This window comes from Mixophyes fleayi, chromosome 4, assembly GCF_038048845.1.
Source record: "Mixophyes fleayi isolate aMixFle1 chromosome 4, aMixFle1.hap1, whole genome shotgun sequence".
Lineage (NCBI taxonomy): Eukaryota > Metazoa > Chordata > Amphibia > Anura > Limnodynastidae > Mixophyes > Mixophyes fleayi.
In genome coordinates, this window is record NC_134405.1 from 335314312 (window position 1) to 335329434 (window position 15123).

At 43.7% G+C, this 15123-nt stretch overlaps 1 protein-coding gene across 2 annotated transcripts in view; it reads right to left on the reverse strand.

Annotated features, from left to right (window-relative positions):
* Positions 1–882: 882 nt before the first annotated feature.
* Positions 883–15123, reverse strand: part of INTS13 (integrator complex subunit 13) — a 16745-nt gene continuing 2504 nt past the window's right edge. The window contains exons 3-18 of one of the 2 annotated variants that reach the window (XM_075210456.1): positions 15058–15123; positions 12654–12856; positions 12482–12562; positions 12280–12370; positions 11540–11668; positions 11362–11385; positions 7757–7841; positions 7351–7437; positions 6024–6113; positions 5747–5925; positions 5408–5578; positions 5174–5328; positions 2523–2753; positions 1639–1778; positions 1270–1405; positions 883–1156 (exon numbers count right to left, since the gene is read on the reverse strand). The exon at positions 15058–15123 is cut by the window's right edge and continues 9 nt beyond it. In XM_075210456.1, the coding sequence (XP_075066557.1) occupies positions 1117–1156; positions 1270–1405; positions 1639–1778; positions 2523–2753; positions 5174–5328; positions 5408–5578; positions 5747–5925; positions 6024–6113; positions 7351–7437; positions 7757–7841; positions 11362–11385; positions 11540–11668; positions 12280–12370; positions 12482–12562; positions 12654–12856; positions 15058–15123 (1908 nt within the window). In that variant the 3' untranslated portion in view covers positions 883–1116. The remainder of the gene's footprint in view (positions 1157–1269; positions 1406–1638; positions 1779–2522; positions 2754–5173; positions 5329–5407; positions 5579–5746; positions 5926–6023; positions 6114–7350; positions 7438–7756; positions 7842–11361; positions 11386–11539; positions 11669–12279; positions 12371–12481; positions 12563–12653; positions 12857–15057) is intronic. The other variant, XM_075210457.1, reaches the window with a different exon arrangement.

Consider the following 15123-nt stretch of genomic DNA (forward strand, 5'->3'; position numbering starts at 1 on the left):
CGCCCCTCCCAAAATGTAAATACAAGGAGCAATTTATACTGGGTACTTGTGCTGGTTGCTGTTGCTTGCCAAGTCTATTATCTGAAAGTTAAAGAGATTACACCACATGTTCAGTGTTAATTAGACAGTATTATGAGGCAATCACAGCCCAGGGCTGGAGAGAGATACAAAGGTGGAGCCTGAAGCCATACAGGGAGTAGTCTCATGTTGTCTATACAATAAATCAATGCCATTGTTTTATGCAATTTAACTTTACCTTTTGAAAATTGAGCTTTCGGTAATTCTCCATACAGGAGAATAAGATAAGACAACAGTCTTAGAAAGTTTCAATATAAATGCTGTGGTCAACGCTAGACGTTTTGGTTCATGACAATGTCATGGGGAGTTTAATAGTGTATTTATATTTGTTTTACACCTTAATGCAAGCTACTGTTCTCTGTTATCTGCTGCAAGACAGACTGGCTGCCATGTCTTTCAATTGGAGGTCTAACATGTATTGGAAAATTATGTTCACAAGTTTCTTTTAAAGGGTAATTATATCCAAAACGGATTGCATGGGGGTACTTGTCCCGTGGGGGTGGGCACTAGTCAGTCACTGGGACTGTCTGTCTGTCTGTCTGTCTGTCTGTCTGTCTGTCTGTCTGTCTGTCTGTCTGTCTGTCTGTCTGTCTGTCTGTCTGTCTGTCTGTCTGTCTGTCTGTCTGTCTGTCTGTCTGTCTGTCTGTCTGTCTGTCTGTCTGTCTGTCTGTCTGTCTGTCTGTCTGTCTGTCTGTCTGTCTGTCTGTCTGTCTGTCTGTCTGTCTGTCTGTCTGGCTACGGAATCTGCTGGGGCTATATATAAATTAATGTTGATAAGCAATAAATACAATTCTTTCAAAAAGGTGAAAAAGAAAAAACACACAACTTTAATATCTTTTATAAAGGGGGATAATTAGCCAAGTTATTATAAGAAACCAATGTGATTTTTTTTCCCCCGGCATATTAAAAATACAAAATTTCTCACCAGCCTCTTTATATTTACAATGAATAGAAAATGCTATAAAGAGGTCAAAACACAACAGTAAAAATCAGTTCATAAAGTCTATAGAGATGTCGCACGAAAGGGCGAGAACTCGGTCACTGTCTCCCGGTCTTGCCGTTCTCAACAACGTCCGATCTACGGAGAATATAGAGAAGGGTAGAAATAAGAATAGCAGAAAACTTATCAAATACGTTATATTCCTAGGTTTACTCATCAGAGGAAAGTGGTCAGTACGAGATATGACTCACCCGTTCTCCTCCTTCAGGTGTTGGTATAATTCCGCCTTATTGTTGATGGAGTTCAGACGCCCAATGAACTCTTGGTGTTTCCTGGAATTAGCGGTGTTTATTCTTGTGCTCCACAGTGACAGCAGGGACATGGGGCCTGTGGGATTACACGGGAGGTTACCAGAGCTTAGTCAGGAGAGCAGGGAACGGTGCCAAGTAAGTGGATTTATATTAAAGGGCCACAAAGAAGAATACTCAATCTCATACAGAGGTGGCCCCCGCTGAACATTTATATAAAGATGCTAGAAAACACCCAACGGCGGTGCCAACAACGCACACGGCGGCAGTCAGTGCCGTCACCCAGACACACTCCACTCGGCGAGCACAAACCTTTTGCCTTCTCTACCGGCGTCACGTCCTCTACAGCAATGTGAGGTTTCTTGTTGGGGGGCTCGGGAGAATCTGGGGAGTCCTTTATAACCTCAGCCTCGGCCAGATCTTCTTTTTCCCGTTCTACCGTTGATTTCAGCCTAAAACAAATAAATTACTTATTTTATCGTGTTTGAGAAATGACTGACATCCCAGTCAAAAAGCCCAATCCTCTTCCTTAAAATGGGGGTACTCATCTCTGGATCATCCATCTCATAGAATTTACCTTTAACCCCTTAACCAAACTGCCACAAAAAAACAGGGAAACAGATACTAAAAAAACCCCAAACAAACAAAAAAATCCCTAAAACATTACAACTTGTAGGAGAGCAACTACTTCTATAACTCCTATATTCCTGAACTCCTTAAACCCCAAGGTGTAAATATATCCAACCTTCTAAAAAAAAAAAAAAAAAAAAAAAAAGGAAAAGTGAGGTGTTGTCCATAGCAACCAAAAACATTCTAGAATGTAATTGATAAATGATAGGTAGAATCTGATTGGCTGTTATGGGCAACACCTGCACTCTTCCTTTATCGAAAGTTTGACACATCTACATTAGTTTAAAGGACCAGCTGACCCGACTTGCGCTGATGGTGGCCATATTGGGCAGATCTTGCCTGTCAGCGCAGTCAGGAGATGAAGCACAGGCAGACTGCAATTATCTGACAAAACCTGAAAATGATCCAATCATCTGGATCTCTCTTGGGCAAGCCAACGGCGTAAGGACTACACGAGGCATTTACGACACCAGGAAAATATTTGGAAACATTGGAGAACACATTATATACAGAACACTTAGTTAATGACTCTTACATAGGCTCAAGAGACTGAGGCTCCAACTTACCGCTCAGACTCCGCCCACTTTTTGTCATGCTCGTAATCCTTAGCTGCTTTATCAGATTTGTCCTCCTTGTCCTCTCTCTTCCTGCCTCGCTTCTTGCGCTCTTCCTCCTCCGGAGGCTTGCTGCGGCACGCCATGAGACACTCCATCACTCGCTGGTGCTTGTCCGAGCTCCCGATGTGCGCACGGACCAGGGTCTCCAGCTCGTTCCACATTATTCGGTACTGCTCGTCCCTGCAAGTAACAGAGAGGGGACAGACATGATGCCACTGGGTTCTAACATACCACATACATGTGCAAACTCAGAGCATATCATACACGTCTTCAGATCATCATGTTGTGAGGCTGATCATCCTCACGTACAAAACACACACATGTACTTTTAGCATGTGTCTAAAAACAGAAAATAACCTGTAATTACCATATCCTTTAAGCTCCAGTGACGGGAGCCATCTTTATGAATTATTATATTACCTATCAAACCTGTTTCCTCCACCTCATTTGCACAGAACGTTCAGGAACATCACTGATCAAAGTGATGTCATTATTCAAAGTACAAAACGGCCAAATCCTCTTTATAGGAACTAATCTGTGAGGTCACAGGTTCCTAGTGAGCTGGATACCCCAGATCCTCATGAATAATGGTTTGGGACCCGAGAAAACGTCTGCCTCCACTGTACATAGTACAATTTAAGCTAAAAGCACAGACCAATGAAAACCCGGAAGATCTAATCAAGGACAACTTGCTGGAGGGAAAATTCATGAGATTATCCAGATTACAAAATCTACAATAGTCTAACAAAATGATAGGAGATTTGGGGAACCTGAAGTTGCAGTTTAGAGTAATAATATATAGGGGTAGTGTGACTGGATCACTTTAAATAATAATAATTTATACCATAAGTTATTTACAAGGGTGCTTATTTATATAATTGCAAATGTACTTATTTTTATATTATATGTATGTTGCTAAAGGAAATATCTTCATTTCGGAGACCAGGAAATTCGTTAAGTGTTTTAACTTTGCTAGAGGAAATGCATTATTTCTGAGGTATATATCTGATGCAATAAGCATTTGTTTAGGAAGTCTTTTGTGTATTTTGTGGTAGGGAAATAACTTGTTTGGGGTTTTGCAACTTTCTTTGGGAATTCTCAAGTTAGCAATAGAGCGGAGCAAATGGGTCTTTTCTTCAGACGGTTGCAGAATACACATGTTAATCTCATGTTAATTAGACCTTTTGATGTGCAAGTGTCCAAACACTCGAAGGCACAGGAAGGTTTAATTAGACTTGCTGTGATTTCCTTCATCTTGTTTTAGACACAGAGAAAATCTAACAGCAAGTTTTAGGATATCACAGATAAGTGTAAATATTGTTAGCTTTGCATGTAAATCTATGGATAAACATATTGCTTCCCGATACTAAAAAAAGCTCAGACCTCAGGGGGCTGGCTTACCCTGTGAGGCGGTGTACAAAACTGCATAAAAACAAAAAGGACGTTTATATTGAAAATTGTTCTTCTTGCTTCATTTAACCTGCTCACTTGTACCTTCAAACAGTGTAAGAGCAAATAAACATCACTTGCTTCAGAGACCTGCTTGGAAACTTGTCTGTGACCTACAGATTACACCCAACTCTAATCCGTTCCTGGCTGTTCTAAGGTTTGGACCCAGCTTTCTGGTACCACCGCTCTGCCCGCTACCCAGCAGCTCTGGCTAGTTTGATAGGCCAGGAGGCATCCATCCACAGCAACCCTGATCCATAAGAGGTCAGGAGTACCAGCGCCCAGGTACACCAGTAACAAGGTACACTAGCAGTGTCAGTTACCCAGGAGAAACCCGGTTCTTGATGCCGGTATAGGAGTCCAGTGATGGCAGCATTTGTAAGCCCCTCCTACTGCGGTTAAAGGGTGCATTTAGGATATCGATAGGGAACGGTGGCAAAGTAAGCCCAGCCGATTCCCAGCAACAACAGACAGGGTGGCATAGACGGTCCATCTTGTCACAGGTAGATTTACCAAACCTTCTATAAAGGAAAGCTTACTCGTAGCAACCAATCAAATTCTAGCTAAAATGTACTAGATAAATGATTGTGTCCGATTGGTTGCTATAGGCAACTTTTCCTTTTCACCTTTAAGGTTTGATAAATATACCCCATAGAGTCTATTAAATATTTTTTATGTTTCTATCTAACAAATTATTAGTTAAGGGGGGGAAAATTGCACTACGATAACTGGCCTCTTCTCACTGAGCGTGGGGGCCACAGGAAGTGTGTGGAAATCTGATTGGGGTGGAGATGACATACATTCGATAGCCCACTTATGAGCTTGTATAATTGCCAAGCAATAAATTTGCACCCAGAGTGTCAGTGGGCCCAGTTGCCAAACTGCGCGAGCAGGCAGCCAGGAGCAGGAGCAGCCAAGGCACAGGGGCAGGAGCAGCCAAGGCACAGGGGCAGGAGCAGCCAAGGCACAGGGGCAGGAGCAGCCAAGGCACAGGGGCAGGAGCAGCCAAGGCACAGGGGCAGGGGCAGCCAAGGCACAGGGGCAGGGGCAGCCAAGGCACAGGGGCAGGGGCAGCCAAGGCACAGGGGCAGGGGCAGCCAAGGCACAGGGGCAGGGGCAGCCAAGGCACAGGGGCAGGAGCTAGCAGTCACCTCTTCGGTCCTTTTCCCCTGGTGCCAGCTGTAGAAATGGGCAGTGGGTCATTTTTCCTCTCCATATCAACTAAATTGTAGATGGTTTTCTGACAGTTCAGCACATCATCGTCCGTAAGAGTCTCCTTCACGATGACACTGGCGAGAGGCACCACCTACGGGGGGAGAGAAGGTCACCATTGGTCTATATCATCTACCAGGTCAGCCAATGGCTGTAACACAGGGTGTACTTACTGCCTGCATGTTGAAAATGGTGGTCTGTGAGATAATCATGGGCCAGTAACGAGTGTGTTTCTCCAGCTGGACCTTCGCTCTCTCCAGGGGAACCTCTTCGGTACCATCCATTTTATAGCGTGTCTCCAGGAACGGCATCAGTCTGTTCTCTCTCATGAATTCACCAAAGTCCTGACAAACAAAATAGGAGACATTAATTGTATAAAGAGATTGGGCAAGAGATTGAATGTGAGGGGGAGCAGTCGGGAGGGAAGGAGACTCTTGATGGACGGAAGACGAGGGAGTTCAGTTTTGGGCACGTTAAGTTTATGATCACTTGGAACGGACAGAGGAGCTTACCGTGATTCTGTAATCTGTAACCCTTCCTCCGCATCCCTCACTTATGGATGGAGGGTCCTCCAGTATAGACCGCGAGCTGCTCAGAACGTGCAGGAAGATCTCCCCGCCGTGGCTGCTCAGCATGTGGCTGATGACTTTGGACCCAGACTTTCGCGGCTGCTCCAGCAACACCGATCGACCTGCGGATGGATGAAGCCATAGTCCCAAGGTTACCGTCATTTAATACAGACTGGCCAAGATCGATTCCGCAGATAGGCAAGATGGCCGAAATTCTCACCGTTTAATAGGAAATTGGTGAGACAGGACGATGGGCGGCTATTAACGTCTACTGGAGATATCCGGAACGCTCCTGTACAATAGTGCAATTCTAGTGGGGGGAAAACAGAATAGAATTATTTCTTAAAATCGATACCCTCCAATTGGTAATAAGACAATTTGAAAACATGATATGTAGAAATAGAATAGAAAAACAAGCGTATTCAGCTTTGCTGTGGTACAAAGAGTTAAGTATTCAGACCCGTGAATGCATGTATTTAAGTACACATAAGTAACAAATGTAAACATACAGTATTGATTTTCGTATAAACAGAAACAACTTGGACATTTTTCCAACAGATAGGGGAAAGGTTAATAACTTGCAATGTTATGATCAGAAATATATATTTAAAAAAAAAAAAAAGAAAGAAACAAAAACCAAAATAAATGTTGAGATACCCAATTTACTAATTGTGGGGATCATTTCCAGATCTAATCAATTTATTTACTCCTGTTAAAGCAGAAAGCTTGTGTGTAATGGTTCCATAAAATAGTTTAAGAAATACCTGGGGACATGTCTGATAATTAGTGTACAGGTGACTAAAACAACCACTAATTAATAGCGACCAGAACATTGTACTTGAGAAATGACCGTTACAAATCTTTTGCCATACACATCAGATTTCATAACTGTCCCCCGTACTTCCTCCCCCACCATAAAAGTTCTATTTTAAAGAATCCGGCAATGAAAGGGTTATCGCATAGGGCTTTCTTGTGCATTCCTCTGAAAGTCCAAAGTCTTCTAAAATACCCACAATGTATTATTCCTTTCTTAAAACATCCTAGATGTGCCCCGTTTGTGATGTCAAATTGTAGTCTGTAGTTATTATTTTTCTCTCTAACCTCACACTGTGATCCAATAGAGGCTTTTATCTAAATACATTCTGGCCATGACTTTGCCGCTATGTATAAATCCCGGTGTCACCGTTTTTAAAGCTAAAAAGTTATTTCCACCCAAAGCTGAACATTCCATTTTGGATGGAATGTTACTTAACATTCCGCTTAATCCGATTGGTCCCCGGGAGTCAGCCTGGGTCCTACAATGCTTTATCAATGGACAACGCACTGAGCGTAAGATACAAGCCGCCTCCTTAGGAATCAGGACTGTGGCCGAGATCAGGGGACCCTCTTCACTTCTGCCCAAGAGGGTCTTTGTTTTGATACATATTAAGTAACCAGAAAATAACTCTTACTAATTCCACAGACCAGGATTTTATTATGAAACGTTACACAATAGGACTCAGACCGGCTGATCCCGGTATTACCGTGTCTGGGCCCACTATACTCACCCACGCTGTTTGTCCTTGGCGTGCACCACTTCAGTGTAACCGTTTCTTTCAGCGTGGCTTCCCTGGTGTTACCAACGTGGCCATCTCCTAATATGCCAGAGACATGATGGAGAGAACCGTTAATCTGCTTTCAATCATCATCATTTATTTAATTTATAGAGCGCCACTAATGCCGCAGCGCTGTACAGAGAACTCACATCAGTCATTGTCCCATTGGGCAGGGACTGATGTGTAGCTAAAGTGGACGGTGTGGTCGCATGTCCTAAAGAGCACTGTGGGTCGGCCGCCACGCAGAGCGTCAGAATTGCCAAGACAGCAGTGCCAACACTGCCACCTGCAGACAGGTCATAGTGACTACAGCCCAGCTTCCAATGACGCTATACTGACAAAAGTCCCCATAACTTACCACTCTTTATAAAATCAAGGTGCGCCTCCTTGTGGTGGAGGAGCTCCACGTCGTAGTTGGCCGATGTGTTAGCGTGCTGTTCTTCCTTGATACGTGGGAATACAGAAAACAGAGACACACTGAAACCAAAGATGGAAAATCAGCTGCTAGACTGGGGAAGTTCTGTTTATAGTACAAGGAAATTCAAGCTAAAATATATCAATTGTAACTATGTAATTGAGCATATTGTAACAGATACAGGTGTATTTCCTATTGAAACTATAAAAGGAAACGTTCCTGATGAAACATGCATTTGTCTCATATTTCCATTTAAATAGGTTGTGTGTGTTCAGTGGTCATGACTAAAATAAAGCAGTCATACAATATCACAGAAGAAACAAGGATTTGTCTAGATCAGGCCTGGCCAACTTGAGGTTCTCCAGGTATTGTGAAAACCAGCATAACCTGCAAGCTGTCAGCTGGCTATCCACGGGCAAAGCATACTGGGACTTGTCGGTTCACAACACCTGGAGAGCCACAGGCTGGCCAGGTTTGGTCTAGACCAAGGACGCATGCATAGGAGATATTAGTTTTTTGACTCCGTTTGTAATGATCCCACCTGTTCCCGTAGAGGGACACAGCCTTACCCCTGTGGTCTGTATCAAAATGGCAGAGGCCCGATCATTTTTTACATTTTCGCACTGCATTGGTTTCTCCGGGAATAAACTTTATTTTAAGGTGATCAAACAAGGGCATTACGTAAAGGGGGGGTGGTCAAGACACAGATATCATATCTGCTATGTAAAGTCCGCACTTCGCACCGTTGACGCTGCAGGGGATCACTGAGACTCTTCTCATTTTAGACAGTCAGAGGGCCCACGTGATCCATAGATGAGGCCAGGAAACAGGGGTAAGGGTGAAAAGACTCCTGTACCACCCCCACCACACTCCAGGAGACAGATAAGGCTGCCCTCTAACAAGGTAACCAATAATGGGAAAAGGAAATAAAGACAAAAAAAAAAAAATCAATAAGTAAAAAGCCCTTTGCCTAATTCCCATGCAAGGTAAGGGAAAAAGAGCTACGGAAGAGCAGGGAAACAGGGGGTTAAAAGGTAGGGGTCAGTTACTTAATATGTTATGCAAGAAATTCTGGTAATAAAACCATCAGTATTTCCTGCCTGTCCCATCCATGCGATTGTTTCCCCAATCTCTGTTAACAGGTGAGCTGGGTGGCTCCTGGTTCACTAAAGCTGTGGTCAACAGATAAGGACTGGACACCTATTGATGACGAATTTATGGTTATGGTGTCCTAAGTATGGGACAGGGAAAGGGTTAAAAACCAAGACCTATTAGGGGTATGTTCTACCCCAACTTGAGGAAACCTGGACATCTAGATCTAGTGAGACCAGAACAGTTAAAACTGCTTCTTCATAGCGCTCCCGGAAGCTACAGTAACAGTGCTGATCTTTTACACTACTAGAACGTCTGTGAACCGATGTCTTCCCAGCCACGTGTTAACTATGGCACTGATGTTATGAAGTGGCTGTTAGCAAATGAGAGTGCGGAGTACGCTTCAGCGATAACAAAAGTATCACCACTATAACAATTATAGAAAAAAGTAATTATGCTAGCAATATATATCCATTTAATAGAAAATACACAATCATAAGGCCCTTTTGTCTTCCTCTTCTTCTACCTCCCGACCCACCACCTTCCTCCTCCTCTTCTACCTCCCGACCCACCACCTTCCTCCTCTTCTTCTACCTCCCGACCCACCACCTTCCTCCTCTTCTTCTACCTCCCGACCCACCACCTTCCTCCTCCTCTTCTACCTCCCGACCCACCACCTTCCTCCTCCTCTTCTACCTCCCGACCCACCACCTTCCTCCTCTTCTTCTACCTCCCGACCCACCACCTTCCTCCTCTTCTTCTTCTACCTCCCGACCCACCACCTTCCTCCTCCTCTTCTACCTCCCGACCCACCACCTTCCTCCTCCACCTCTTCTTCTACCTCCCGACTCTCCACCTTCCTCCTCCTCCTCTTCTACCTCCCGACCCTCCACCTTCCTCCTCTTCTTCTCTCTCTCGACCCACCACTTTCCTCCTCCTCTTCTTTTACCTCCCGCCCCATCACCTTCCTCCTCCTCCTCTTCTACCTCCCGCCCCACCACCTTCCTCCTCCTCCTCTTCTACCTCTCGACCCACCACCTTCCTCCTCCTCCTCTTCTACCTCCCGCCCCACCACCTTCCTCCTCCTCTTCTACCTCCCGACCCACTTTCTTCCTCCTCCTCTTCTATCTCCCGACCCACCACTCCCCCCCCCCCCCCCTTCTCTTCTTCCTCCTGGCCCACCAACACCTTCCTCCTCCTCCTTCATCTACCTCTTCCCGCCCCCTTCCTCCATTCTCTCTCTCTCCTCAGCCATGTTTCCTCTTGCAGTTCATTTCTTACCTCAGTGCCACTAGAGTTTGAGCCTCCTTTCTAAAGCAGCGTCACGGCGTCAGTACATCACAGGACGACCGCGACGCTGGAAAAATAAAAATATGCAACTCTGCATAGACCAATAATACTGTGGTAATAAAAAGCCATATTACATTTTATCATCATTTTTTTATTACCGCGGTATTACTATATTAACAGTAATTTAACCATCCCTTGGAAGATCAATTGAAAAATGTAAATTTATTTCTTCATAAATAACTAGCACATAGAAGTGTTTATGTACTGAACCAAAAACGTCACCACCCATTGCCTGCAAACCATGAAGGAAGCCATTTTGTTGACAGAACCAAAACTTCATGAGTATATAGCGAAGATACACTAGAAAGCCAGTGAGCTAAATTAAGAGCCTGAGTGATATCTGCTCCCAGTAAACTTCATAATCTGCATCTTCAGAATGTTTCCTTAGTAATGTCACCGATTCCTACAGATCTGACTGTACGAATACTGAAACATCCATTCAGTCTACAAAACGTCCTCCTCCATAATCTGCACACTTTAAACCGTGTCAACACTTTCAATATATACATACATCTGTCAACATTGCAATAAGCTCTTTGGTTGAAGGGAAAAAAAAGGTTCATTTTAGCTAGAATTTCCAAGGAACTTCTCGTAATCTGTGAGAAGAGAGAAAAGTGGTAAGTTTTAAAGAACACACTGTTAAATATTTAAAGAAAAATTACTTAAGCCATGAAGGCTACACTTAGCAGGGTAGGGGACACACAACAGAAAAGGAAGACTTTGGAGGAAAAGGGTCTAACATCTATCAAACTTCATTATCAAACAAACACCAGAAAACCGTACCGGTCAGTCCATATTCGAGTTAGTCTTACAAAGGCAGCAAAGCCACGCGGCTCTGACCAAAGGTTAGATCGCACCGGAGGTTACATAAACTCCAGTTTAAGGGCGAAAAAAGTGGGACGTACAAACACAAATGAAACATCACGGAACACAAGAGGGCAAAAATATCTACACAACTACAGGGCGACGCTGCACAGAAGGTGGGGGAGGGGAGGGGGGGGGGTAACTTTCTTAATGTAAGCGGGAAGCCAATTGTGTCCTGCAACACAGTCCTGTCCTTAAGTATGATGGTTTTTGGAGGTAGGCGTTTTCCAAAATGTACTAACCTGATCACAGACATTGAGTGTGGGCTAGTGAAAAACAGAAAAATATGATATGGAGAGTAAAAAAAAAAAATAAAACAAAGAAACTTAAAAAAAATATATAAAAAAGATAGAAAGAAAAAGTTTTTAAAAGAAGTTATAAGACGGGAGTAGCTGGGGGGACCAGGACAGAAGGACTTACCTTCATAGGAATGTTGGTTATCGTGGTTGATGCCAGGTCGAAGTGAAGCTGTACTAAATGGTTCAGTTTGGTAGAGAGATGCCTGCCGGCGCGGACGCTGTGAACCTCGCTGGTCAATACAGACGACAGCTGCGGAGGGGATAAACCAATATTCGAAAAAGTTGGAGATCTGGGTTCTTAACTATACTATACTCATCAGCTCACAAAATGAAAATTATCCAGTAGGGAGCGCCCCCCCCCCCCCCCCCTAGACTGGAGGCCAGGAATCAAGGAACCCTGCAGGTGGCAGTGAAAAGGAACGCTGTGGTTTTCGGCAGGGGTTGCGAGACAAACCACAAAGCTCAGAGAAGAATCGTCCGCATGGAACAGCTTTCCAGGCTCCGGCGAATTGCACCTAGGGTACGGTGAATTTTTAACCCTATTGGTATTGCTGCTTTAAAACAATTAAGGATTGAAAGCCCCCCCGCCCCCCTCCTCATGGAGTAGAACTTAAGGACAATAACAGACAGGGTACCAAATGTAGCGGAATGAACAGTTCTTTATTTAAAAAAAACAACAAGATTTACAATAAGCCTCACTGTAACAATGCTGTAACAGAGTAATACAGAAGCTGTGGCTGCCTATCTACTTCTATTGTAGTGAATAGGTAAGAGAGCCCTTGAAAACTCACTGTAAACGTCAGCTCACATGTAGATAGGTTGTAACAATTAAAATTTCCCATATATGTATATATAACTTGCCTCTTTCTTGGGGCGATCGGACACAAGGCTGTCGTCGCCGACCGGATACGTGTGAATTAAGACCAACTCGCACTTCTGAATCTGCATGAGGCTGAAGCAGAAAACAGATCGTTACCCAAGGTCCTCAGGGATCGGTACACGTATGTGCTATGTAGATGGGGGTAGGGTAACTGGCCGCCTGCGCCAAATATTAGATACTTACTGGTCGGAGCCGGCCGCCAGCTTGTTGTGTTCATGGATTGTTTCGTTAACACAATCTTCTAACATCTGGACATGACTGTCACTGGAAAGACAGGAAGGATGCTTATATAGGTTAAGAGAACCAGTCTGCCGACTGGCAACCATCCCAAAACTCCCTTATGAAGCGTTTGTACCTTTTGGCGTTGGTGAGGCAGATTATGCGGCCCCTGTTTGCTACGCAGTCTGCGTTCTCCATTAACGCCGTCCTGGTCTCGTGCTGGTGATCTGTAATCTTACAAAGGGCCTCCACCCCAGCCACCAGGCCATGCAGGATGCTGCAGCACTCGGGGTCTGCGCGGGGGTTCGGAGGGCCAATGCTGGCCAAGGATGCCATCAGCTGCAATACAAAATAACGATGCAAAACACCTTATCCAGCAACTCTGTGTGCTCTCCACTTACTGTTCTGAGAACATACATTTATAGGACTGAACATTTGTTAGACAACTGTCTGACAGCAACTGCTGCAATCACAATGTGATCGGCAGAATAGAAGGCATATCAAAATCACATTATTTAATCTCTGTTCTGTTTGTGACTTCATACGATCCACAATGTCTTCTTTAGATCTCAGGCCTACCAAGGACATTCTATAGAAGAGGACGACATTCTGTGCCTTATAGGGTCTTTTCAATTGTTCTTTCAACTCCATATACTATGTAAATTAAACACGGTTTTTCTTCTGCTTCTTCCCTTTCTTATGTAACAAGTCAGCATAGTTTAGGTAACGTCCCAATAAAACATCACTTTTACAGAACATCCAATATGTAGTCAGTGATCGATGTAAATAGACATTATCTTTAGAGTAATATAATTGTACACTGTTGATCACCCTCTTCTCTTGTGCTCCCTTCACTACATTGACTTTCTGTACAGTTCACTTCCTACCTATCCAACTGCTCCCTCCATGTCTCTAACTCTGGCACATCCACTCCTCCCCTCCTTCCATCTATTGGGCTTTCATCAGGGGTGCTGAGACTACTCCAATTTCCTGAATCTCCCAAATCTTGACTACTCCCATCCAGTCTCTCTATGCCTTGAAAAAGACCCCTGGCAGGTCGAAACGCGTTGGGGTTGATCCTTCTGTTGCAGCATTGACGGTCAGGTACCTTCTAAGGCGTGATCATCCTCTAAGGAGATCCAGAGGAAAAGACTCCGATTTTTCAAAACGCAGACCATCGGTCTCTTCTGGTAGACGGCCAATGCTTATTACCTAAGGATTCTTTTATGTTTTAACTATTTTTATATATGTTTTTATGAACCTTGTTTATAAAATAAATTGGATTGAAAGATAATGCACAAAGGGATTTTTGTTTTGCCTTTTGCTCACGTCTCAACCATATGAATATGGAATGAGAAAAATCTATTGATGTGGACACTGAATGGGGGATAATTTGATGAACTTATACAAGCATACATTTGCCAATATACAGAACTTATCCCTGTGAAGATATAAAGAATTTGTATCTACCTGGACAATCAAGTTTTTAGTATAATAAATACCTATAATCAAATTTTATTTTAAATGTTTTTCTTTTTTGGGTATTTGGATGATACCCAGATCTACTTCTGAGGCAGCAACACAGGAGCGCTCTTAATCACCCATACATTTATTTCTCTCTCACAGTCTTGTGGTCTCCATGGTTACAATATTGCTAAAATATACTTTCTTTTTTACCCAAGATGCAATCAAAACGCTTATCAATGCTGCCATTATCTCCCACCTCAACTACTGCAAGACCTCCCCTATCTGGCATACCCCCCCTCACCCATCTCTCGTTACTCAATCCCCAAAACCACTCTGAAAATAGCTATACTGGCTCCCCGTGTCCTCCAGAACCCAATTCAAATGACTCGCCCTCACCTACAAAGCCCTCACCAACATCGTCCCTTCATACATCTCAATTCTCATATTTCCTTCGTGCCCTTTTAGATCTACCTTTGGCCTACACCACATATCCGGTAACCACCTCCCACTCACCAGTACAAGACGTCTCCCGTGCTGCTTCCCACTTATACAATTCCCTACCTTGTCCAATCAGTCTCTTCCACAGTATTCAAACCTATTCTACTCTCACCTATACTATGGACACTGCTACATCCGCACAACTACAACCTCCACTCTGAGCCACACTCACTCCTCCTGTCTCAGCTCTAAGTTCGCTCACATGCAGGGCCCTCAGTACGTTTTGTTGTTTTTATGTCTGCATTTATTTTGTACACCTTGTATGCAATGTTTTCTCTACTGTCCTGCACTGTGTAGTCATTCAAATCAACAAAAATAATATCACTCAAAAAACATATCGGTAGGTTATTTGGCTGCTATTAGACCTTAGACGCTCTTGGTCTGCGTGTGTATATGTTAGGGAATTTAGACTGTAAGCTCCAGTGGGGCAGGTACTGATGTCAGTGAGCTCTCTGTACAGCGCTGCGGAATTAGTAGCGCTATATAAATAGCTGATTATGATGATGATGATAATCTATATATAAATTTGCATCAGTAAATCAGTTTATATCTCTGCATCTGGTTAGTGCACTTACCTCCTGCAAATTTTGGTCTTCATGAGTCCATGAATTCAATATCCTGGAACAGGAATCACTAACTAT